Genomic DNA, 26,851 nt, shown 5'->3' with positions numbered 1-26,851 from the left:
TCATTTTGATCCAAAGGAAGGAAATATCAGGCACGCTTACCATTCAACCACCAACGCACCGCCTCGCGCCGTTAATTTATCGATCTTTGGAGTCATTGAAACTTGTACGGTGCGAATGGTTGACCAATTTCAGCCAGTCATTCAGCTGATTCACAACTCGTGTGCAAAACATTCTCAAATAACTGTTTTGTCTATAGGAGTGTGAAACTTTGTCTGACAATATCTGCATACGTGTTATTTGAATTTTTTTTAGCAATATCGAGGTTGTTAGCAATGAATTGCACCACTAAACTGAAATTCAGTGCTTTTCTTTGTTCTTCCATATGAAACTCGCCGTATTTGATCGGACTATTGCTCCTTACCAAGTAAAAGCGACACGAGCCCGTTCCGAACGAAATATTGCCACTTAAAAAACCTGAAAATTATAACCTAGGTGTTAATTGATTGCCGCATCGTTAAACGATGCAATGTGAATTCACTGGACTTGCATGTTCTGAAGAAGGAAAAAGAAATCAGTTTCCTTCTAGCTTACTACCACCCAGGCTATGAGTTAATAGAGAACGTTCACCTCATCTGTGCCAACAGTTTGAACAAAAATTAGCGAACATGAAGATGCGTTGCGGTTCCTGATTGAAATTAGAAAACAGAAAAATCCCTGAACAGGTTTCAAACATAAAGGCACCCAATTATCACTTACGTGGTGTCCAAGTCTTTTGTGCGTATTTTGGAAACCAGTTTTCCTGCGAGAAATGCAAACGCTTAATCGAAGGCATATGTCGCAAATTTGTCTTGTTCCCTAACTCTATCCCGTAGATTTGGGATGCATGATTATTCGATCAGTGTCGTTCAGAGTGTGCTAGCATGGAGGTTACACAAGTGCTTTCATGGACTGTGGCGGGTTTGGCTGTGATAGCCATCGTAGCTCACAAATGGAAGTATAGAACTTTGAGGGCGATTCCCGGTACGAAGCCGGACTACCCCTTCCTGGGAAATATTCCTTTGTTTTTGAAAGGAGGCAGCGCTTATATGAAGATTTTCCGCAACGAGAATCGCATGTCGAAAATATGGCTAGGCCCAGTCCCACTCATCCATGCACAGCATCCGGAGTTGGTGCAGACGGTGCTCAACGAGTGCCTCGATAAACCGTTCGCATACGATTTCATGGAGCTTAGTCCGGGACTAATCGCGGAAAGATGTGAGTGAAAGTACCGTCAAGTTGCGAGAGGTTATTATTTTCCGATTGACCCGTTCCGACAGATAGCAATAGATGGCGCGAGCACCGGAAAACGTTGAGTCCCCTTTTCAACACGAAAATTTTGAACAGCTTCGTACCGATTTTCGAACGAGCAACCAAAGACGTGATGAAGCGTTTGGATGTGGTTTCCGATGGAAGGGATTTCGATTTGCTCGAGTACACCAGCACCTGCAGCGCGAAGATGGTTCATGGTACGATGGTGGATACAATAAGCGTATCGGAGGAAATCATAAGAACGTTGATTACGAATTTGGAGATGTAAGTTCTGGGTGGTAAGTCACTGTGGAGATGTGTTCAAACAGTCGTTATGAATTTAAACCAGCCCTCGATGAAACCATGATATTATTGGAAGTGAATGACTCAACCCTTTGATTCGATGAACGTTTCCTTAGCACTAGTGCAGGGTGTGCAATATACTCCATTTAACGGATATTAGTGGAAAAACAGTTATGAGTCCGGTCCAAAATACATTCCTTGAGCTTTTTTATATTCTCCCCATTTTACAAGATTTGCCTTGTTGTACATTGATCTCATTCTTAAAACAATTATACATTTGTTATTCGTGATGCATTTAAGGTCAATCGCGGCAGAAGTAAAAACTACTACTACAATGGCCACGCTGTTACCCTTCCTTCGCGTGTTTTGAGGGCACAAAAAAATCTGAAAATCATTTTTGATGCATTCATTTTTTTATGCCCTTCAAAGCTTGAGATAGATTTGAAATTAGATTGTAACGGATTTTACTTTAAAAAGTGTGTAAAATATTGGCTTGTTCCAAAATAGCCCTTTTGTAAGAAGAACACACGACGTTAGCGCAGTTGGTCACTCGGGTTTCAAACACAAAAAATTACCTTTATTAGACTTGTGACATGTAACCGACGCGGATAACTTATTCACATTGCCACTGCAGCGCGCCGTCGACGAAAAGTAACGAAACGCTGCCGCAGTAAAACACATTACCCAATTTTTATCACGTCACTCAACATGCAAAACGGACATTTCAATCACTTCTCCTTAACCGTTTTTCATCGCAACAAAATGCATTCGTCGAGAAATAGGTATATGTGTAGGTGTCATTGTATGCTGTTCACATCAGAGTGTCAACTATTAGCGTGATGCAAATAATAGAGGTCAAATCTGGTACGTTTTGGAATAATTCAAGCATAATTTTTCATAACGAGGTATGTAACAAAAGTAAACAAAACGAGGTTTTTAATACAACGTGACAATCACACGCATCGATTTTACTGATTTCAGATCTTAAAATTCTTTAAGTCAATCTTTTTACGTATCGACGTATGTAAAAATTTATATTTTTGAAGTCTCACTGTTACATACGTCGCTTTAACATATGGGAACTAAGAGCGACCTATGTAACAAAAAAGCAAAACAAAACAAAACTGCAGCCAATCGTGCACAATGGAAAACCGACCAATGTTCACCGACATACGTGCAGCATACCGGTGTATGCTGCATTTTTATATAAGTTTTAAAAAAAGATTTAGTTTTAAAACAGTTTTAGAAAGAGTTTTGCCAATTTTCTGCGAAGGATTTCTCGAATCCTCATAATTGTTACATACGTCGTTAAGAAAAATGTTGCTTGAATTGTTTTGAATTGAGAATGAATGTTTGTAGGTAACTTGTTGCAGCAGAAAAAAGTGTAATATGTTACATATGTCATTATGTCATGTATGTCATTCAATCGCAATAGGCTCGTTTATTACAAAACCGGGTTGTCAGGATGGGAACATCATTTGCCATTCTCTTGTTTAGTTTCGTCGAAGGCCATGTGGGATACGACTCTTCATTGAATGAGTTCGTCTCGTTACCATGGATAATGCGGACGATGTTTTCCAAAGAATTTCCCTCTCTGGATAGAGCAAAGACGGTCGCGAACCTCACTGCAGTGAAACGAAAAGGTTATCCACGGCATAGTTACCTGTGATTTATTTTTTAGATCTCGCGCTTAGTTTCATAGGGGCGTAACTGTATCGATCGATTTTATATTTTGTTAATAACTCAATTGTTATGAAAAATTCAACCGTGATTATTTATTCTGGTGCAAGATACAATCATCCTTTATCACACCAAACCATTAAATCATCGACAAACTTGTGCAATTCGGTACAATAATAAAAAGAAAACAGCGACGAAGAGAACTCGATCTATACAGTAACGCCCCTATGAAACTAAGCGCGAGAAATGTCACGAATTTAAACTGGTTCAAGGGAAACTTAAGCCAGCGGATCGAGAGATCTTGAGTTCGAATCCACCCGTAGTGTTCTATTTTTTATTGTCTGTTCTAATTTAATTTTAATTTGTTATTGAACGTATCTTTTAAGATTTAATATATTTATGAGCTTCCAGACAAGATTTTTTTTTATTCGGCCGTCTTAAATCTATTGGTAAAAGCTCTAGAACATTTGAGTCGTGACCATCAAAATTACAACGGTCAAAGCTGCTAAAGGTCATGGAACGAAGCAACTTGCTATCACAGACAAACAGACATAACACTCGAAAAATCTCCTTCGTTCACTGATTTACTGGTCGATTGAAATAATCATTAGTTGGCCAATCAATCACTCGTGGCGCGCGCATCGGATTTGCTCGAGTTTGACGTTTGCTCACTACTGCCATCTGGTTCGTGATTTGCCCAACTAACTCAAATCAACAGATGTCGTTAGTGTTTGAATGACGATGGATTTGATGAGTGAATGTTCAATGTGTTATGTCTGTTTGTCTGTGTTGCTATGGTTACCTGTGATTTCTTGATTGCTAGCACTGCCCGGACTGCTTTGTCTCTTCCTCTCTGCAAAGAAATTAGAAAACAACAAGGCCAGTAAATGTCGAAATTTATGAATAATTAAAGAGAAAGTAAATCTGCACGCGCAAGTTTCTAGGGAAACTTCCTCCAAATCTTGACGTTTACTGGCCTTGTTGGCCTTGTTCGGGACTTACAGAATTTTAATTAAATTGCAATGAAGGTGTGATTGAAAAAGAGTGCCATGTATCGCGAACATTTTGCTCGTTGCACAACGAAACGTGTATAGACATATGGTTTTTGTTAAGGCCTCTCGTTCGCCACGTCATGGATTCGAAGTTGGTCTGAGCTAATTTATATTTTTAGTTTCTGACAAGTCTTTTTTCAATGATTTTATTATCCGACCTCCATGCTGTCAGTAAGATCTATGACCCATTCTTACCCCGATGAAGGTACTAAATAGTTAAGCACCAGCTATTTTGGCGTAATCGAAAAAACGATAATTTGGTGTCAGTAGCTAAAACTGGTTATTTGCGGGAGAGACGATAAATCCGTTTGAACACTGTTGTATTGACTTGGCAATTATTCTATACTAATAATTGATTTGACTCGGATTTTTTTTTTCAGCAATTCAATGGGACACTCTTTCAGGACATTTTTTTTGGGAATTCCTCTAAATATTCCATACAGAATTATCCTTTCAATTTTCTTCGTGATTTTAGCCAGAAATTCTTATGGAACTTGCTCCATGTAAACTTCCTTAAGGAATTTCTAAAGAAAGTTCTACTTCGGAAGTTTATCCAAAAATCCTTTGAAAATTCCTCCTCGAATTCCTTCGAAAATCGTTCCTGAAATTTATTTGAGAATTTCTCTAGAAACTCCTTCGGGAATTCCTTCGGAAAATTATCCAGATTAGAGGTGTGCGCCGGTCCGATATTAAGCAACGGCGGCGTTGGTCATAATTTTGGTCAGCGGCGGCAACGTTTTCGGCGTGACGCTGGAAGCTATTTTTGCCAGCGGCGGCGGCGTGAGTCAGCGTGACGATTTTTTGCTACGTATTTATTTGTGCACACACATTCAAAGGCACACTATGGAAGATCCATTAATTACGTAACGCAAAAAAAAATGTCCGTTTTCAACCCCCCTCACCTCTATGTTACACTTTTTGAACGAATCATTAATTTGTTTGTATCACCCAACAAGCGGATGGCAGATTTTAATACAGTTCTGCATAAGAACCTTACAGAAACTGTATAATAATTGTGCAAATACAATTTCGGAAGATTTTAATACAATTGTTGTATTGAAATAATACAGATTTGTATTATTTTAATACAATATTTGTATAAAAAGCTTACAGAATTGTATATGCCCAGATTTTATACAATAATTGTCAGATTTGTTTTTTGGGTGTATGGATTTTCATACTTCGGGCAAGCCCCCTCCCCCCTCTGAGCGTTACATAATTTATAATCCCTTAAGATCGTTAAACTGAGTCGATTGATATAGAACACTGTGGGTCTCTGCACACTAACTTTTTTCTATTTTGAGCTCGGCAACATTGGGCAGAAAATTTCGTTTATTACAGATTCTTAGCAAAATATTCGCTGTATCTCAGCAACTGAAACGTCACTTTTACTTAGATCTCGGCAAAAATCATATTTGTTGAAACTCGGCGGTGCCCACCTCGGGAAAATAAACAAAAAAATGCTGAGATCTCGACGAAAAAAATTAAGTGTGTGAGCCTCCTATAAAGATTGAGCTTTTGGAGTGATGCTATAGCGATTAGGTACAATAATGTACACAAGCAAAAAGGCAAAGTTCTTCGTCAACATTTTGTTGAGATTTGGAGGACAACAAGTTAATGTAAAACGGATGTATCAGATATGAGATTTTATTCTATGAATATGAGGCATTTGAACTTTTCATTGTTTTGCATATTTTATTTACGAATATTTATTTGTGTAAAATATACTAACCTTTTGGCCGTTGCGGCAGCTGACTTGCGAGGGGGTTTAGTAGAAGTGTTCACATAATATTTATAAATTTCCGCCATCTTTGCTTCAGTCACCTTGTCGTTAAATGAATCATCAAAGTTATTCACCTTTTCTTCAGATGGCTGTAGGAGCTCGAATTCAGCACATTTAATGCAAGCTGCGCAATAGCAGTCCAAATGTCCAATGTTGTTCGATTCGGGGAGTTTGCCAGGAATATCGATAATTGTTGTTTTCGATCTTGTCAAATTGATATGACGAGGAAGAATAGATCCACCACACGCCGCTCTGGGTTGACAACAGGAAACCAATGACACTGGTACTGGTTGAATGTTTGTTTAAAGTCAAATCCAGGATTTATTCGTTGGATTCATTTTCCTGATTCGCATCGGAAAACAGTGGAGATTTCGGTGCACATTCATTTGAAACGTTGGTGGCCTCCAGAGTGATCTGTTCACATACAAGAATATCATCTGCTTCATTATGCTTTTCTCCTGCTTCGGCGAGTATAGTCGGAAACGGACAACTCTTCCACTAATACGTTTACACGATTTGCCTGCCACTGACCGTTCGTTTCCGGAGCTTCAAACGCTTCTGGAGTATCCATTCCAATAAGGTCTGCAAATCGTATTTCGGGTAGAAGTTCGTCGCAACTTGTTATCGAGAGCTCGGCGAAGTGGCATTCATATTTGTCCAGACTTTCTCAGGACAATGTTGCATTTGCCGTTTCAGTCTGTAGCGGCACATCAGAGGTCATTTCAAAATCATCCGAAGAAGATGAAGATGGATCAGAAATCTCACGATAGTCTAAAATGGAAGTGAAGTTTTTGTCAAACTGATTTTTTCGACGGATCAGCTTCCTTTCTAGAAACGTAAAATATGTAAACAAGAAAACTCTTACAATCGACTTTTACATCCGGCTGCTCAATTTCCCGTATATCTTTGTCCGCTAGTTGTGCACTGGATCGTATTTGATCCGCTACCGGATCCGCAGCTGCCTTCTTCCTCGCAATCCACCGTACGAACGCGGCTTTACGTTTGTTTTTCATTCGCGACATTGTAACTTTTTTACTCGTACGCGGTTCGAGGTTCACGGTCCACGGCTTGTTTGTTATGATTTTTGTTTGTCACACAGCCGCTTGCGAGAAGTGCTGCCGATTAAGGGTATGCGATAACACACTTTTTCCTAACGAAACGAAACGAAACGAAATTTAAAATGTCTATGTTGATTCGGATCGAAACGAAACGAAATATAGATTTCTTTCGAGACTTCGAAACGATACGAAATCAAGGTTCATTTAATTCGAAATTTTTCGAAACGAAACGAAATTTTGATTTTTTTTCCGCGGAATTTTTATTGAATTGATTTTACATTATGTACGCAATTCTGATTTCAATTTTTCGAAGTCGAATAACTGTTTTGCGACCAAAAGACTTATAATAACTGAAGAGGCAATCTGTGATAAATCGCCACATTCTCGCCGCATATACTATTGGCAATACCCCAGCATTTGTGCCGCTTTCAAAGGAATTCATCGTGGAGCGTATGCTCCTGAATGTAAGTATATAAAAATAAAGAAATTGTGGGATTTACGGATTATACGGATTCAAATTTCGTTTAAAACCTTAGTTCACTTAAGAATTATGTAATTATGCTGAAGCATACTTCATATTGTCCCAGTAAACACAAGATGATGTCGAATAAGATGCTAAAGTAGAGGCCATATAGGTACTTCCCCATATAATATGTACGTATATCGCCTCCACTTTGGCAGCTTTTGTTGCATCATATATGATTTTGTGTTGACTGGGGTCTTGTCAGCGTGGTTTTATAGTAAGTCAAAATTTGAAAAAGAATGCTTAGATTTATTTTTTTTATTTAGTTAGATACTTAACTATGTATCCACATCTGCCAGGCGTATACGCAGATATAGAATTGATATTACTAGATCAACATTTGAAAAGGGTGTACCTGCCAAAATTTATTCCTTCTTATTCCTCGTCTACATATATAGCATATATTTGCTCACTAGAAGAATCCTGTGCACCTTTCTAAAATGCACAAAGATATGTATTGAATTTCACAGACCGATAGTCTTATATACTATCAGCTCGACAAACTAAGCTAATGTGTGTGTATCCTTGGCAGATGAGAACAGCTGTTATGGTCAGTATGTGCTGAAAGCAATCATAAGTAAAGAATTTTCAGCAATTTATATGATCTTTCAACCCGTACTGGATTTTTTTTTTGCAAATTCCATGCGAAAATCTAGAAATGGCCACAAATCTGCAATGTTCCTCACATATTGTGCAAATAGTCGAAGAAGAGCTTAATAGCGTTTCTTAATTGTACACATCGTAGTTGCTAATCATGATTGGCCGAGAAACAGCAAATATGCACAGCTCACCAATTAAATAATATTCTTGGGATACAAAAAAGTTATTCTTATTGTATACTTGCTTGGGAGTTTCCAATTCATGGACAATAACGATGCTGGTCAATAACGGTGCTTATAGTCAATTTAGTATTAGGAGTGGAAAATAAGTTTAACACTCATTGTTTTAAGAGACCGAGGTATGCTCTGCATCTCCGTGAGCGCTACGGAAAAGGAATCGTTGGTTAGTTGAGAAGGTACCCAAGGAATACCGAAAACATCATTATTAACAAAGATCTAGTAGTGTACTCGACCGTTCGAAATAATCGCTCCTTGAACGGTCGTTGGAATCGCCGTTTTCACCTTCACACCGGTTTTCATAGTAAAATCTGTCAAAACTGACAAGTCTGCCACGTGCTTTTTGCTGTTTCCCTCGGACTTCTCTTTCTTTTTCCGATGTTTTAACATCTGTTTTGATAGACAAGGAGCGAAAAACAAGAAAGCCATGATAAGGTTTTTGCAAAACATACAACAATTTGATCAGAGAAGAAATTTCATACTACATTTTCACAACTTGCTGATAACATGTCGATTTTTGACATTTGTTTGTGTTCGTTTTTGTTTTTTAGATGTTTCGTTTCACATTCTCACAACTTAAAACATTCTCGCGCTTAGTTTCATAGGGGCGTAACTGTATTGATCGATTTCTTTTCGTCGATGTTTTCTTTTTATTATTGTGGCGAATTGTGCTAGTTTGTCGATGATTTAATGGTTTGGTCTGATAAAGGATAAATGTATCTTGCACCAGAATTGATAATCACGGTTGTAGCTTTTGAAACAATTGAGTTATAACCAAAATATAAAATCGATTAGGAAAAATCGATCAATACAGTTACGCCCCTATGAAACTAAGCGCGAGTCATGTCTACAGGAAGATTTTACGAACAATGTCATAACATGTTCATTTTTTGACATTTGTCTCGTCAGAATATATACCCCAATGATAGAAGTTTAACGTAATTTCAACATCTTTAAAGATCAATGTTATAAAGATTCTTCATCGACCCTGTTGTTTATTGAAAACTCGCCATATTGTTTTACTTTTGCAGATTCAAGAATTTGTTTACATATCAATTTCAAAATTATGTTTTGACATAGTTATATTTTTCTTCAACCAATGGCGAATGAATTAAGGAGAAGTAAAATGAAAAGTTAGCCAATGAAACATGTGCCGCATATAATGTTTCGACCGAGACTTCGAAACAAATTTGATTTATTTATACAGTTTGTATATGTTTATTAATATTATTAAAATGGTTTCGGAGACGAGCCAGCCTAGGGCTGAAAGTCTCCTTAATAAAGACAAAAAAAAAAAATAAAAATAAAATGGTGTTCATCATTTCACGCATGCTTGTTTTCATTCGTTTTTGTATAAAAATTATTTCTTTGAACGTGTTGGTCAGCATTTTTGTTTTGGTATTCAATTTGACAGAACAATGTTGAAAGTCGGTTATTGAAAACATCCTTAGTACTGAAGTTTAGTCTTGTGAATGTGCAATCAAAAACAAGGTTGCGACTGAAAAATGTTAAAAATATCGATAATTTTTGCGCTGTTTGGGTCGTGTGAAAGTAATCAAAGCAGTTTTTCATACCAAAACGTAACATACTATATGTTCGGAAGATGCATTTTTAACACTTATACAACAAACCGTGTTACTTGGGTAATTCATGTGAAACCCCTTGGTAAGCGACCAAATATTTATTGTGAACTAAGTTATTTTGAAAACAAGAAGACGAAAACTGTGTTTCAAATCAATCCAACGCAAGATCAATGTGCTTCGTTTAATAATCTTCTACAATACGATCGATTCCGCACTAAATAATTTTGTGCTCTTCGATGCAGACATTAGTTTTATCACTTCGCGTTCTCCCGGACTAGCTGCCGTCCCATGACCAGCAGTAACACGATCGATTCCGCATGCATATTGTGCAAATAGTAAAAAAATATCACAAAATTTCAATCATGGAAACACTGAAGACGTTTTATAGAAGAAAACTACTTACGTATTTGTCGACTAAGAATGGGGTTAGTAAGCGTTAATAGAAAAATTTGTATAACCTAAAGTTTTGAAAACAACTTGACGATTTTGTTCAGCGGCGCAGCCAAAATTTTTTGATAATATAAAGTATGAATTAGCCTAAATTTGTTTCGAAATTCCGCGGAATTCCGTTAAATTTCGTTAGAAGCTAGTTTTTTCTAGCGAAAATTTTGTTATTTTACGAAACGAAACGAAATCAAGAAATCAGATTTCGCCATGCTCAAATTCCGCGAAATTCCGCGGAATTTCGTTTCGAACCACCTGAAACGAAATTTTTCGAAATACCGCATATGCTTACTCCCGATATGCAAGTTTTATTATTTGTATTGCAAATAAATAAATATGTTTTTTTTATTATTATTTTGCATGTGTGGACCGAAAAAAAAAATGTTTTAATCAAATGCTAATCAGTTGATGATTTTAACGTAACTTTCAAATTTCATGAAATATTTGGGTTCGTAGTGTTGCAGACACATAGAACGGGATATAGTGAAAAATAATAAACATTCTATTTTTTCGCTATTTTTTCTATATTCTGGTGCCAATAATTGCAAATATCAGTGAAAAAAAGATTACGGTGGTGATTTATAACATAGGTGAAAATCAATTTGAACATCGAGCAATGGTAATTATGGTGTAAAATGGAGTGAAATAATATTGGCCAGGATATGTGCTAATAAGAAAAAGAAGAAGAATATACTGCCGTAATCTGGAAAAGTGACGTAACCGCCATTTTACAACAAGCGTGTTTTCCATTTTTCTGTTAAAGAGCTCGATGAGTAGTACTTGTTAACACCATTTTTGGAAAATGGCGTATACGTCACTTTTTCAGATTACGGCAGTATAGTGCGGTAGATTATGAGTGCACACAAAACTGTATATTATCAATCCAGTTGAAAACCGGAATTGGGAGAGAACGAAGTTGGATTTTTCTCACTATCCGTACGTTACACCTAACTCCGGAAGTGGTGCGCTGTTTGCATATCGCGAAGCGCTATTCAGCGCACCACTTCCGAAGTTAGGTTAACGTACGGGTTGTGAGAAAAATCCAACTTCGCTAGCCCCCAATTTCGGGTTTCAACTGGATTGAGTATATAAAATGGAAAATAGTTTAGCTCACGCTCCAATATTCGGCAAATATTGTACACGCTACCCACTGCTATGATGAGATTTAACCAGGAGTGATTATTCTTTTGAATTGACCAAAATTTGTCAATTTCTGGCAATAATGTACACATTTACACATACATTCAAATTATGCATCAATGATTGTAAATTCAGCCATTCCTGAGTGACACGTCAAGAAGCCTTAACTTGATCGACTCGTTCAAGTTCTGTATCATACAAGATATACTTTTGAATTATTTTTCCCTTTTCCGCGAGAAAGAGATTACCGAACATTTAGAAGGGTTAACATCTATTCGGTTAAGCACGTACTAACTTGCAAAGGCATCCAATTTTTCGTTACAGAGAGTGACAGTCTTCAATGGAACAAATTCGGAGATACAGTTTGAGGTCGTGTGCGTAGGAAAGCCGTGGTCTCTTGATCGTCAGAATGACGTCGTTGGAATAGATCAGAAAGATCAGTGGTCCCGAGTGACTACCCTGAGGAATTCCTAAGGTAGCGACCAAATGGTTCAATGGTTTGACTGCGATCCACCATGCTTCTGTTGATGTAGGAGGTAGGCATAAAAAATGTGACAGTGGAACATCCGGGCCTAAATCTATGTAGATCGTCTCTAATGTAGGGTTTACAATAGGAGAGTAGAGTTTCCATGATGACTAGCTCGAACAACTTGGCAACAGCAGACAGTAAGGTGATACCACGGTAATTTGCAATGTCCCGTCTGTTACCTTTCTTATGAACAGGGAACATGCACGCTCTCTTCCAACAAGATGGGAAAATTCCTGACGTAATCAAAAGTTGGAAAACATAGGGTGACGGTGTGATAATGCCATCGATGTGCGTTTTCAGAAATACGGAAGGAATTCCATCTTATCCGGGGTCATTGCGGGGTAGGATTTTTTCAGTTTCAATGCAGCTTCGCGAACTATTCCGACATTGATATCAACCCTGCTCATAGCTTGGCCGGAGATAGGAACGGAGCTCATAACATTTCGTATTTGATTCTCGATTGAGTTGGAGTGAAGTTTTTTATTGATTGCAACTAATACGCCTCCGCCTGTAGCTTTTCGACTATTATTCGCAGACTGGTCGCATCGGAAAACCTCATAATCGTTGCCAAATATCTGGATGGAGAGCGTGCGTGAGTATAACCATGTTTCAGTGAGAATGATGTCGTAGGAAAGGTCAGAAATTGCTGTGCGATAGTTGTCAATCTTGCTATTAATACCACCGACATTTTGATAGCTGATAAGTATTTCATGATGGCGTTCGGATTTGCTAGTTCTTGAATACAAGATGGCTGAAATGGAGCTCCGATGACTGACAAGGCGGCTGAAATTCGTAAATGCAGAAGATTGCGGCTAGTACTGTAGGTGTTTTAACTTTGCACAGTCTAGAATTTTTCAATAGAATCTTCACAATATCCGTGGGATACTCCTCGAAGTTTTCAACGGAAATTCTTTAGAATTTCTGCGAAAGGTTGTTCAAAATGTAGATTTCAATAATATTTTTTTTTGGATTTGCAACAATTTTGCAGATATCGGACCGCTGCACAGTGCACAGGGCCCTCATACAAATCTCGGACAAAACCTGAGATTGCGCTCAAAACTTCACCACAAAGTAATTTTGAAACGTTGATTTTTTTTATCTTTGTTAGCGAGACTTTCAGCCCTGGGCTGGCTCGTCTCGAAACGTTGAATTCATTTTGAGGTTAAAATGATTATCCGACATACTTTATGTTATCCAAGGGCTTCCGCAAGCCCAAGCCCTAGGATCTAGAACAAAGACAGCGTCCTCATTCTAACATTGCACCAGTCAATTTCCCGCTTTGGCGCAGCTATGCGCAATTCACCACACTAACAACCGGAAAGTAGACAAAAACCCAGATTAACCCACCTAGCGGTGATGGTGCCTTTCTCATTTTTTTTCGAGTGAGTAATTTCTACGCACTTTTGGTATGAAAAAAAATATTTTGGGCATATCTACCGAGCCCATAGTCCGATCTGGCCAATTTTCAATAGGAAACAATGGGACATGTTTTTGCGTCGAATGCAACCTGTTGCGAGGAAATTGGTTGAGGGTAAGTGGTAAAAAAGTGAGCTATAAATTTTTATGCGCTTTTTTATGAGAAAAAGTTTTTTGACCATAACTTCTGAGCAAAGCAAATCGGTTAAGGGTAAGTGCCTGAAAAATGGGCTAGATTTTTCCACTCGTTATTGCCTAAAAAAAAAGTAGTTTGACCATAACTTCTGAGCCCATAGTCCGATCCGGCCAATTTTCAATAGGAAACAATAGGACAGGATTCTGCGTCGAATACAACTTGTTGCGAGCAAATCGGTTAGGGCTAAGTGCCTGAAAAGTTGGCTAGACTTTTTGCGCACATACACACACATACACACACACTCACACATTCTGCGAGTTAGACCGGGACCATCCTCCCTAACCCCTAATCCCAAGGCGTTAAGCGACCCGTGCCGAGGGGATGCATGGCCAGGGGGGCGAAAAAATAAGCTAGGCCTTTAACGGAGCCTGTGGGGTACCTGGGCACCCTCCACAGTAATTGTCCTTTGCCGCGTCATGCTGGGCTCTGGCGTGGTGGACCTCTTTTCCCGAGCAACTCGTGGGACCAAAATGGAAAACCAAGTAAATTCTTCAATTAGTGGTAGTAGTGTAGGCGACAACCCCTTCGCAAGAGGTGGGTTGTTCAGGTCTCCGCCTAGGAGGCCAGAGGCAATAGTCGGCAACTCAGTGCGCAGCGCCAGCGTGGGTCACTCAACCTTCCTCTCGGCTAGAAAAACGCCGGTAGGGGTTATTGACGGCCCATGGCTTGTGGAGGCGATGAACCGCAAACGCGATGGGCTTTCGGCCTTCGAGGTGGCGACGGAACAGCTGGACGTCATCATCGACTTTGCGTCATCGAAGCATAATATCAGCAAGGACCTCAAGAGGAGCTTGCAGAAACTTCGAAAGTCGATGCTGGACGCCAAGCTGGAGAGGGCGGTCGGGACGGCCAAGTATAAACCCGTGAAATCGGTGGAGTCGAGGTCTACCCAGACTGAGGCCCAAGGATTCGCGGACTCGGGCAAGGTCGAATCGATAGAGTAGGCGCCAATCGCTCCAGGGGCGATGCCCTAGTCATCACGGCGGACGAGGCTAAGTACTCGGATGTTTTGAAGGCGATGAGGAGTGACGTCAAGCTCGGTGAACTCGGCGCCGACGTACGTCGAATAAGACGTACCCGGATGAGCGAGATGATACTCGAGCTGAAGCGGGGCGTCTCGCAAAAGGGCGCCGCCTACAAGAAGTTGGCGGAGGAGGTCCTAGGCGAGACGGTCAAGGTGAGGGCACTCACGACGGAGGTGAATCTAAGGGTTAAAGACCTGGACGAGATCACTGAAGTCGAAGAGCTCGTCACGGCACTGCGGCGACAGTGTGAAGTGGAGACGCCCACCGCAGCCGTTCGGCTACGGAAAGGTCCGGCAGGGACGCAGGTAGCATTGGTTCGGCTATCTGCAGCGGACGCCTCCAAGGTAGTCAAGTTAGGGAGCGTCAAGGTGGGATGGTCGGTATGCCCTGTGCGCATATACGAGCAACCCGAAGTTTGCTTCAAGTGCCTGGAACCGGGGCACAAGCAATGGGACTGCAAAGGCCCTGACAGAAGCAATCTCTGCCGACGCTGCGGATTGGAGGGACATAAGGCACAATGCTGCACGAACCCTCCCAATTGTTTGATTTGTTCCAGCAAAGCTATGAACTGCAAGCACCCCATGGGGGGTTCGATGTGCCCGGCGTTTAAGCGTGCTGCAAAATCAAAGTGCAGGTAAAGCAGCTGGCTTGCTCGGCCTCGCCCGAGTGTTTGGTGTGCGCAGGTTTAGAGGAAACGGCGGAACACGTGTTGTTCGTGTGCTCACGTTTTCGCGCAATGCGTGACCACATGCTTGCCACATGTGGTCTGGACACTACCCCGGACAACCTAGTTCGGAGGATGTGTAAAGATGAAGTTGGCTGGAACGCCGTTTTATCGGCTATCGCCCAAATCGTCTCGGAGCTACACAGAAGGTGGCGCGTGGACTCAAGGGTGGCTAGTTCAGGCGCAAATAAGAGGTGGTCCAAGGGATCGGAGTCGGCTTCATGGGTCATACCGGTGGTCATGCTCTGTGGTCGAACTCGATCCTTTTATCGAACAAGTGGCCGCGCGAAGAACAACATGGTATCGTCGCTTTCGCGGCGTCGGTCAACCAGGCGGGTTCCGAGCCCGAGGACCGAAAGGGTCCTCGTCAAGGCTGGGGCAGGCGTAGGCCTCGCGTCGGCAAGTCCCTCTGTGTGCTGGCGAATAGGCCCTATCGCAGAAAGGTCAATTTGGGGTGCACGCGGCATCATCATTCTTGATACCAGTCGTGCAGAGGGAAGCAGGCGCGAAGTCAACCCTGCCCACCTTCCGAGGACATAGGGCGTGGTAAGGCCACCTGGAAAGCCGGCAATGCGCTGGCACGATACCATGGTGTTCTTCTAAAAAGCGAGTCACTATGTTCGATGCTGCAAGGACACGCAGCTAACCTCGAGGGTGCGTCATGCACTGGCCCCCTTTGAAGCATTACTTTCTGGTTGTACCGAAGGGACGATTGGCTTGGCGGCAATGGAAACGGTTTAGCTGGTCGGGGATGCAGTCCTGCCTCCCTCATTGGAGGTGGCCCCCTAACCCAGCACTTCCTGGTCAACCCAGGATGTCTGTTGAGCAGATTCCCCCTCCATTGTTTAGGAAGAAAAAAAAACACACACACACAGACATCACCTCGATTCGTCGAGCTGAGTCGATCGGTATATAACACTATGGGTCTCCGAGCCTCCTATAAAAAGTTTGTTTTTGGAGCGAACATATAGCCTTTACGTATACTTTGTATACGAGAAAGGCAAAAAAACGATTTTAATACACAGTACCAGATCTTTTCGAATCTTTCCCAAAAAAGTTTAGCCAAATTTCATTGTACCGAACTCGGTTGAATTTGAACCGAGTTTGTATCTGCTGAACGCTCGGTTGCTCGATCGGTTCAAGATAGCTAAACCGAGTGTTCTGTAAACTTATTTTTGCTCTCACTTGTCAAACTTACCGAAAAAACTCGGTTTACTAGAAGTATTCATAACCGACAATCGGTTAAAAAACCTTAACGGAAGCCGTCAAATACAACCGACAGAACTGTAGAAAACTACGGAATTCGGTTGTTTAGATTTTTGAGATGCCCGTAGGAACTACTTCAGTTTAAAGCAAAAAAAAATACACAGCAGTATTCTTTAAACACATGTTTTATAAAATTTAATGTTAATTTGATTACGCAGCAGTTTCCCAAACTCGAATGGGTTGTGACTTGGGTCGTCCAATATAATTTCCAACGTGATTGAAATTGCTTTTTTTTTGCAGAAACCTTCAATTGGTCTGAGATATAAAAAAAACTTCTATTATAAATTCCAATCTGTTTCCAATCCAATTCTCTTATCTTACACTTCTATATTCCGAAATTACTTTGTTATTATTGAACATGAAAAATTCGTTCCTCGAAGCGTACACACAATGATTAATAATGAAATGCATCTTGTTTTGAACCTAATTCTTTTGATAAGAAACGTTAACATCTTGCTACCGTGAAACGGATGTTCGGTTCTGTGAATTAATTATTTTACCTAGTTTTCTCGGTTTCAAAGTACCGAAACAGTAAACAAGAATGATTAACCGGTTCTGTTCCACCTCTCATCTGTCAAAAAATTCCAAATGCAACCGATCAATCGGTTTTATTTGTAAACATGTGACTGAAAACCCTATTTTTACCGAATTATTCGGTATTTCGACGGCAGCCGATCATGTTCGGTTAAAACACAGAACCGACTTCGGTACTAAATTTTAAGTGTGTATTTGTTCGGGAGACACTTTACGGAATTAACTTCAACAAGACACCAAAAATTAAATTTACAAGCTACAATCAAAAAAATTGAAACTAGCTCATTCACTATATTTATGTTAAATTAAAAAAATATGAGCTTCACGAAAATCACGAAAAAAAATGAGGTTTTGTCCGGCTTTCCGCCACTGCGCGCTGAACTTTAAAACGATGTCAAAGTCGATGATAGCTGTATTGCTTTGCACAATCAGGTGCACTTCTATTGCATCTGACGTCAACTGACAACCGTCTAGAATGCGTTGCAGTTATCGAACGTCATTCGTTAACTGAAACGTAAACATGTTGCAGTTATCTAACGAGTAGTGTATTGTCCATAAGAATTACTTGAGAAATTCCATTGGCTGAAAGCAAAAAACGGCCGAACTAGTCGTTTGGCCGAAATAGTCATTTGGTCGAACAGGTCATCAGCCCGAAATTCCTATTCGTTTACTGAACGGATAATATGGTCAAAATTTCCACCACTTTGGCCAAATGACATTTACGACGAAATGGCCTTATTGTTAAAAGATCATTGAACGAAAGTAACCTCTCTACTTTGTGAGTCAATTTAAGCCAAAAGTCATCTAACCAAATCCCAACTATCCGAAACTAATCCGAAACTATTCTTCTTCTTCTTCCCCAAAAACATCCTAGACCGGACCGAGAATCGAACTCGCCATCTCCGGATTGAAAATCCTACGCCTTTGCCCGCAAGAGACCCCATCCGAAACTATCATCAGGTCGAAAATGGTTAGTTCGCAAATGTAGTTTGGCCGAAAGCGACATATAGCCGAAAGGAACATTCAACCGAATTGGTAATTAGACCGTATAGTTATTGTAGATCCAGTTGAAAACCGAACCGAGCACTCGCGACAATCGCATTTTCTCCCATTGCGGAATGTCGCAAATGCATCCCGAGTGGTGCACATGATGGCGCACTGCTTTGGCATTGATGCGAACTACTCGTGATGCAGTTGCGACATCTGGAAATGGGAGAAAATGCGATTGTCGCGAGCGCTCAGTTCGGTTTTCAACTGGATCTACAATAATTGTATCGAACATGCCGTTCATTAGGAATGTTCATTTGGCAGAAAGAGCTATTTGGCCCGTAAATGTCCTTTCTGCAAAACAACCCTTTCGACCAAACGGCATTTTCTGCCAAATGACCTATTCGGCTAAACGACTTCGTAGCAAAATGATCAATTCAGCGCCGAACGAACGTTTTCGCAGAAAATGCCATTTGGCCGAAATGGCTGTTTGGAAAAAAGGACATTTTAGGCCAAATGGCCAAATCTGGTCAAATGATCTATTCGGTCAGACGACTTTTTCCGCCGAACTGCATTTTCAGTCAAATGACCTGTTAGGGCAAACAACTTTTTCGGCCGAATTACCAGTTCGGCCTTGTTCCTTTCGGCTGGATGTCGCGTTCGGCCAAACTACATTTTCGACCTGATAACAGTTTCAGATAAACGTTCAGTTCGACTCGGCACTTTCTGCCAAACCATTTCTTCCATTTCAGCCATAGGGAATATTCGGTCAATTGAGCTAGTCGGCAAATTAACTGTTCGACCAAAGGACATTTTCGGCCAAATAACTTTAGGCTACTTAGTCTTCTACCAAATGGTCTATTCGGCCAAACGATATATTCAGTCAAAGAATTTTCAGCCTTGTGGTATTCGAACAATTGGCGTTCTGCTGACCGACCCTTTTTCGTTCAAAAATTCAATTTCAACGAGATATTCTTTAGATGTTAACGGGAAATCCTTCGCAATTTCCTTAGTTTTTCTTAATTTTTAAGGGAAGTTTTTCGAAATTACAATAAGAAACAGTATAGAGTTTTCAAGAAAATCTTTTTTTAACCATTTCATTTATTTGGAAGGCTCAGTCGTGCGTGACACTTTGCGGAGCCGCAATTCTCAAGTATGATATCAATACAATGTATATCATCTTATCATTATCAGTTAGTTGGGAAGATTATTGGTATCTTCACGAAAAATTCTCTGGAGTTTCAACGTGATGTTGTAGGGATCAGTCAGGAAATTCTACGAAAAATCGACTGAAGCTTCGGAATTTCCACTAAAAATTCTGCGGACTTCTTCAAATTTGAATCGGCGGAAAATTATAGATGAGTGGCGTGACAAATTTTAAACGGTGGCGCGCCGATGCAAAATGTCGGCAGCGGCGGCGTTTCGCGGTGGCGCACACATCTACCCCAGATGTTGCTTATGAACTTACCTCATAGGTTGTCTTAGAATATTCTCCAGGAATCCTTTAGGAAGGTCCTAAAAAGTTACTTCAAATTTTTTTCTAGGAATTTCTTTGGAAATTTGTACAAAAAATCTCCAGGATATCCTCCAATGTTTGTTATGGGTTCCCCTCAGGAATTGCGTCGGAAATTCTTTCGGAAACGCCTCAATGAGCTACTTTGGATTTTTTTTTCGAATTTTCTTCAAGGAACTCTTTTGGAAATGCCTTAAAGAATTGCTTGGGAAATACCTCCTGGAATTTCTTAGGAAACTAACCCATGGACTCCTCCCTAAAGTCTTCCAGGATTTTTTTTGGAAATACCTTCGGACATTATACTTCTGTAATTTAAGGCATTTCTTCGTTAATTAATTTGATAACCTCATCAGAAATATCCCCAGATGGTGCTTTTTTTCCCTTAGGAATTACCAGAGAAACTCCTCTAGGAATTCCTTCAGCAGTTCCTCAAGGAGTTACTTCCTAAATTCCTCAAAAATTCCTTTAGAAAATCTCCCATGAAACCCATTTAAAAATTATTTTAAAAATTAATTTCGGAATATAAGGCTTGTTCGCGACAAAATCTGGACACATAACTTTAAGAATAAAAATAAACTGCTGTTGGTTTATTTCGGTACGTTTTTCACTTCAAATGGCTTCATTCCTTATCGATGCTTCGATGTATGCACGAAATTTGGTGACATTTGAATTTTCTAAGAAATAATACGTGCCGAATGATTTGACATCCTCAGTAGAATCTGTTTCGAGCTCGTATCCTTCTGGTGGCTCATAAAATCCGTTTTTGATCCACTCTCTGATGTTTTATATATTGTCAAACAAGCATCGGCATATTTCAAAACGCTTTGAGCAGTGTTCACATGAAAACAAAATGTTTTTAGTCAGTTTCTGGATCGAGAGACCCGAATTTCAATGGCGACTGCACACAATTCTTTCCGAACCTACAATTTCTTCGACGCCATTTTTCACTACGAACTTGTAACACTTATAAGAAATATATTTTCAGAAAGTACACACATACATTCATCAATCTACGAAATATTCCACTTGTTGATGTTCTATTTCAAAAGTTATACGTGTTTAAAGGTGTCCAGATTTTGTCGCGTACAAGCCTTCCAGAAATTCCTTTACAAATTCCCCCAAATGTTCCTTATTAACATACCTCAGGAATTGCCACTGAAATTCATCCCGGGTTCCTTTCGGAATGTCCTCATGAAGTTACGTTGGATATTTCTCCAAAAATTCCTTCGCAATTTCTTACGGGAATTTCTTTGGAAATTCCTCCAGATGTTGCTTATGAACTTCCCCCATTGATTGCCTCGGAAATTATTTCAGGTATTCTTTCGGAGTTACTTCAGGAACTGCATCGAAATTCTTCAAGTAACAGCTGTAGAAAATCCGTTTTAAGAGATATAGCCCTGCTTTCTTCAGCAAAAATGTTCAAATTTAACTGTTTCATCCAGGAAAAATATTGCACAGATCAGGCTACGGGCACTATGATGATCTAGAGCATCCAAACTATCCTTGAGTTGTAATTTTGATGTTTTAAGGAATCAACGCCATACTTTAACATATTATGGTTTAATAATTGAAATTGCAATGATATATGATAAAATCCTGCGCCTGTCCAGCGGTATAACAGGTCTTTTCAATATCTACGATACTCCAAACAGTCCTTGAATTCAGATCTTAATATTCAAATCGATCAACAAGAAGATCTACGACGTCTCAACTATTTTTATGAGTTTGTATAGCCACGGGATTTCATTACATAATTATTATAGATACATTACAGAATTCGTTGAACTTCTACGACACTCCAAACTGTCTTTGAACGCAGATCCTAATATTCAAAACAATCAACATGAAGATCTGCGTATAATGAAGATCTGGTATAATGATGTCCCATGGGACTTCTCCAGCTAACACATAAGATCAGGAACCTATAAATCACTCTGTTGACCTTGTAGACCCTCAAGATCTGAATTCAAGAATGGTTTGGATTATCGTAGATATTCTGGGAGTTTTGTGTTTTGTGTATACTGGTGTAATTATGTCGCATGGGGCTTCACCAACTAACACACAAGCTTGGAAACTTATGTATCACCCTGTTGGTCTTGAAGACCTCCAATATCCGAACTCAAGAATGATTTGGAGTACCTCAGAAACTCTTAGAATGTTGTGATTTGTATATACTGGTGTAATGATGTCCCATGGGGTTGCTCCAACTAACTCACAAGCTTAGGACCCTATGAATCACTCTGTTGGTGTTGTAGACCTTCAATATCTGAACTCAAGAATAGTTTGGAGAAATAGTTTAATTATGTCTCAAGTAACATTGCTAACTTCAAATTAGGATTGAGGCCCCTTAAAACGCTTTTTTGTCTATGTACTGCCGTTATACGCATATCTGTCCCATGTACATAGGAAATCCCAGCAAACTCAAAAAAATATTCTCCCCCATATTTCTACTTTTTATGGATTGCAACCGTTTTTGAAGCAGTATGTTCAAAATTTATGTTGCAATACGATGAAAGAAAATCCGTATTGAATTGGTAAAGGCACTTCTTTGGAAATACCCATTAAAATTCCTTAGCAAACTTATCCATAGGCTCCATCCTAACGTTTTCCAATAATTCCTTTGGAGATTCCTTTGGACATTTACCTTTGCAAATTTCTTCAAAGAATTCTTCTGGAATTTCACCAAATAGTTATTACTCAATTCCCTTAGGAATAGCTATGGAAATCCCTCTAGAAATTTCTTCAGAAGTGCCTCAATGAGTTACTTCTGAAACTTCTCTGAAAGTTCTATTGGAAATGTCTCTACGGAATTCCCGGAATTCCTTCACAAACTTTTTCGAAAATTCACCCAGAAATTGTTTATGAACTTCCCTCAGGAATTGCTTCATGAACTGCTTCAAGAAGAATATCGGAAGTTATTCAGGGAGTAACTTCGGAAACCCCTCCAGAAACTCCTTCGGAAATTCCTCCAAAATGTTGTCGAAAATTCCTCCAGATGTTCAGATAAACTTCCTTCAAGAGTTGCCTCAAATACTCTTCCAGGAATTCTTTCAGAAGTTTCTGAAGGAGTTAAATGAGATTTTTTTTTCAAAGTTCATTCGGAATTTGCAATTGTTCCAGAAGTTCCACTGCAAATGGCTCGGGATTTTTATTGAAATTCCCTACTGATCAATTTTGAAGAAGTTTTCAAAATATTATCTTTATAAAATCCCCATAAATCATCATAACAACATAACATAACATAACATCATAACATCAGGCAACCGATGTGCAAAGGAGATTAATTGATTATTGTTTCAACTATGACAATAACTGGTGCTATGGCTACGAGCGGTATACCTACCCTAATTCTATAATTCATTTAAACAAATTTATTTTTTGCAGTGCAGTATAGAAATTCATTATGGAATTTATATCTATAGGTATATACAATCGAATCATTTGTTTGCAAAACCGATTACATTGATATTATTTAAATATCTTAAAGATAACTCGCCCAGCCCAAACATCTGTAGGGATATGTAACGGGAACCCACGCTCCATAGCAAATGCGTCTAGACGATTGACGTCTAACCACACGACATATTTCTTATTTCTGATTTCAAATATAGTATTGAAGCCGAATTTATACGTGTGCCTTCTGTAGTAATGACTGCTCCATAAATTGATTGACGGATTCATGAAATACCTCAAACCTAGCAACCCTATAACCAGAGACCGACGGAGTGAAAAACTGACGAAATGGCAACGTATGAAAATGCATGAAATCGTTTAAACTATCCTGGCAGCACTTGAACTTTTTGCTTGCTTCTTATGGAAGCAAAAAGTAAACAAGTCGAATTGGAACCGTTTTTGATGGTTCGATTGGAAACAAGATGGCATCTTTGCCGATCTCTTATTCTAGTATTTCTACTCAAACCTAAATTCCAACCCCATTCGTCGTCAAATTACGAAATCTAACCATGAATCGCCACGATCGACGTTCCTTCTCCCAAACTAACTGGGAATAAAAATTATATCAATTGTAAATATCTAAAAGAATCTCGGCTCCGTTAAGTGTTATAAACACCTGAGCCTGTCAAATAAATGCAATAGGTAAAAAAAATTGGTTCACTCCAATTTTATTAACTGAAAAGATATGCACTAAAAGGCAATCGAATGAATATGTTTGCTGCTGCCAATAGGCCTTTTCACGAGACGTTTAAAAACAGCTGATTTTATCGTCAAGTGGCAGTTCTTCTATGAAGGTGACCGCTTCGGGTTTGCGGGCCTGTTCAGCGGTTGTAAACAAGTGCAGCCTCGGTAGTGTCACACGACAAGGCCTATTAAACAGATCGGGGCTACTCAATTGACATCTCCGTATTCAATTGAGATCTACGTTGGTTAAGTTCAGGTCAAAAAGTTAAGATTTCACGTCACTGTTTCTAAATATCCCCACCGTACCGTGTTGATTTCCTGCCAAACTTGTACACAACTTCCGAAGCATCTAGGGTATATGGCTTAAACCTTAGCCTAATATGCTATAGTTGGACACATTCAATGCATTCTACAAGGAAATAAAAAGCAACTTTGTTTTCATATTTCACACCTTTGGTCCAAGCTTTGCGAATTTAAAAAATATCAATAAAGTACTGTGATAATATTATCCACCATCACCCTTCAATTTATTTTTCTCAGTATGCAAGCGATGAGTATAGTTGGACCATTTTGGCAGTTTAGGAATACATTTTGACATTCTATAATTGTTGTAAACTTTGAGTAAGCACGAAAGCTCAATATATATCAATTTATAAATAAATTCGAAATCACAATTTCAAACAATTTAAAACCGAACACCACAGGACTGAACGCCATAATTAACATTAAGTACTGCCAAGACATTTGATACATCTCACCATTCCAGCATATTGGATGCCGTGGGCAAACGGATCCTCAACGGTTTGTACGCTTTGAAAACGCTGTACAAGATGAGTTCAGTCTACCGAAATGAATGGCGCTCCCGAAAGATATGCTACGAAACGGTGAATGATGTGAGGACAACATGCCACTCAACGGCAAGCAGCAGTGACCCAGAAAGATCAATTACACTCGATGTCTGTTTTTCCAGGGCATCATGAAAATGCGCATGAATATCATCCACGAGCAGAGTGCACCCACCGTTGCAACCGACATCGACACCGCGAACCCATCAAAGTCGAAAGCTTTTCTCGAACGACTGCTCACCATTCAGCACAAGGGTCGCAGCCTCACCGATGATGAAATTATCAATCATGCTTACACTATGTTGGTCGCTGTGAGATATTGGTTTATTGGTGATTTATGTTGATTTTTTGTTCATAACTATTCCGTTGCTTCATTCTCAGGGCTACGAAACGACTGCTTTGCAGTTGGCGAATGTGTGTATGATGCTGGCGATGCACCCCGACATTCAGGAAAGACTCGCTACGGACATCAAAAGAGTATTTCCGTCGCTGGGCATGGAAATTTCACCGGAAGCACTCAAAGATCTTTCATACATGGACATGACAATTAATGAAACGATGCGACTCTACCCGGTTGTGCCGTTAATTGCACGACAAAGCAACAGCTCGCTGGAGCTAGACGGGGTTCACATTCCCAAGGGAACGAACTTTGTCATTAATATCGGGTCACTACACCGACGGAAGGACGTGTGGGGCTCGAATCCGCTCGAGTTCAATCCTGACAACTTTCTGCCGGAGCGAGTCGAAAGCCGGCATCCGTACGCATTCATTCCATTGAGCGCCGGACCCAGAATCTGTATCGGCAACCGGTATGCAATGCTATCTCTCAAGGTATTCCTAATCCGGTTATTACAGCGGTATCGATTGAGCACCAAATTGACTCGAAAGGATTTAAAGTTCAAATTTCAAGTGACGTTGAAGCTCAAGATGCCGTACACAGTGCAGATGGAAAAGCGAAACCTCTATCATGAAGATTCAGTGCAGAACGGTGCGGAGTGGTGACTTACGACTCGAGACTGTTTCGTGAATTGAAATTTGCAGAATCGAATTTAGTGAATAATTTAATTATAACGATGCTTGATAAGGCCATGGATAATATTACCATTTTCTTACTAATTGAATCGATTAATTTAGCAAAGAACAGTCCCTGAAGTTGTTTGGCAGTATTCAGTAGCAATGCTCGCGTTCTAGTTAAACGGTATACCTATGTAGATTGTCTTTCAAAATTAACAATCAGTGTTCATATCATCGCAAAAAAAATAAATACAGCACCAATCTAGTCGCTTCATTTTACTAACATGCATGCTCACTGCTGAAAAAAATCACAAAAATAAGAAACATCAAATTCATTTTCATTGCTGAGTTTTGGATGGGATGAGAATGGGAGCTATGAGATGAAGTGCCGAACAGTTCCCCTATATATAGATTAGAGTGGCCCAGCCTAGTATGGGGAGAAAAAAGTCGTCGGATTCTACGGGGCACCCTCCAGGATTTTGCCTTTAGGTAAGAAAATCATTCTCTGAAAATTTCAGCCTGATCGGTTATTGCATAAGCTGGCGCAATTGATTTGAAGTTAATATGGGGGTTTCAGCCGAAATATATGGGAAAATACACCTCTGTTACTATTTCGTACAGGAAATTGGATGGAAGAGCCCGATTGAGCCCAGATTTGCAGGAAATGAAGTTAACATGCCCATGAACAATTCTACATAAAATTCTACTATTACTAAATAAATTTTAAATCAGTTTTTGGCTGATTTATTTGGAGTTGGGTTGAGCACTTTGAAATTCATTAATTGCCATGAAAAAAATCAGAAAAAAATCAGATGCGCAATATAATTGTATTGCTGTTAGCTCTCGTGCCGATTGAAAAATCTTTAGGTGAAAGTCAACTATCGTTTGTATCTATTTTTAACTAAACTAAAAATTTGCATAAAAAGCGACTGGTGGTATTTCAAGCTACTGAGAAGTATATAAACTTCCGTATCAAGGGTAAGAGAAGAATATCAGTACGGAAGCTGATATCTCTTAACTGGACAAAGGAAGGTG

General features: G+C 39.7%; 2 protein-coding genes across 7 annotated transcripts in view; both read left to right on the top strand.

Annotated features, from left to right (window-relative positions):
• LOC134224943 (zwei Ig domain protein zig-8-like) overlaps positions 1-26,851 on the top strand; it is a 951,761-nt gene that overhangs the window by 204,003 nt on the left and 720,907 nt on the right. The gene's annotated exons all lie outside the window — the stretch shown is intronic.
• LOC134223927 (cytochrome P450 4c21-like) lies at positions 862-25,885 on the top strand. Its single transcript, XM_062703151.1, has 5 exons — positions 862-1,195; positions 1,258-1,513; positions 24,724-24,850; positions 24,928-25,113; positions 25,184-25,885. Exons 1-5 carry the CDS (start codon positions 862-864, stop codon positions 25,802-25,804), a joined length of 1,524 nt encoding a protein of 507 aa, XP_062559135.1. The 3' UTR covers positions 25,805-25,885.

Source organism: Armigeres subalbatus, chromosome 3 (assembly GCF_024139115.2).
Source record: "Armigeres subalbatus isolate Guangzhou_Male chromosome 3, GZ_Asu_2, whole genome shotgun sequence".
Lineage (NCBI taxonomy): Eukaryota > Metazoa > Arthropoda > Insecta > Diptera > Culicidae > Armigeres > Armigeres subalbatus.
This window is presented reverse-complemented; position numbering and strand designations above follow the sequence as displayed.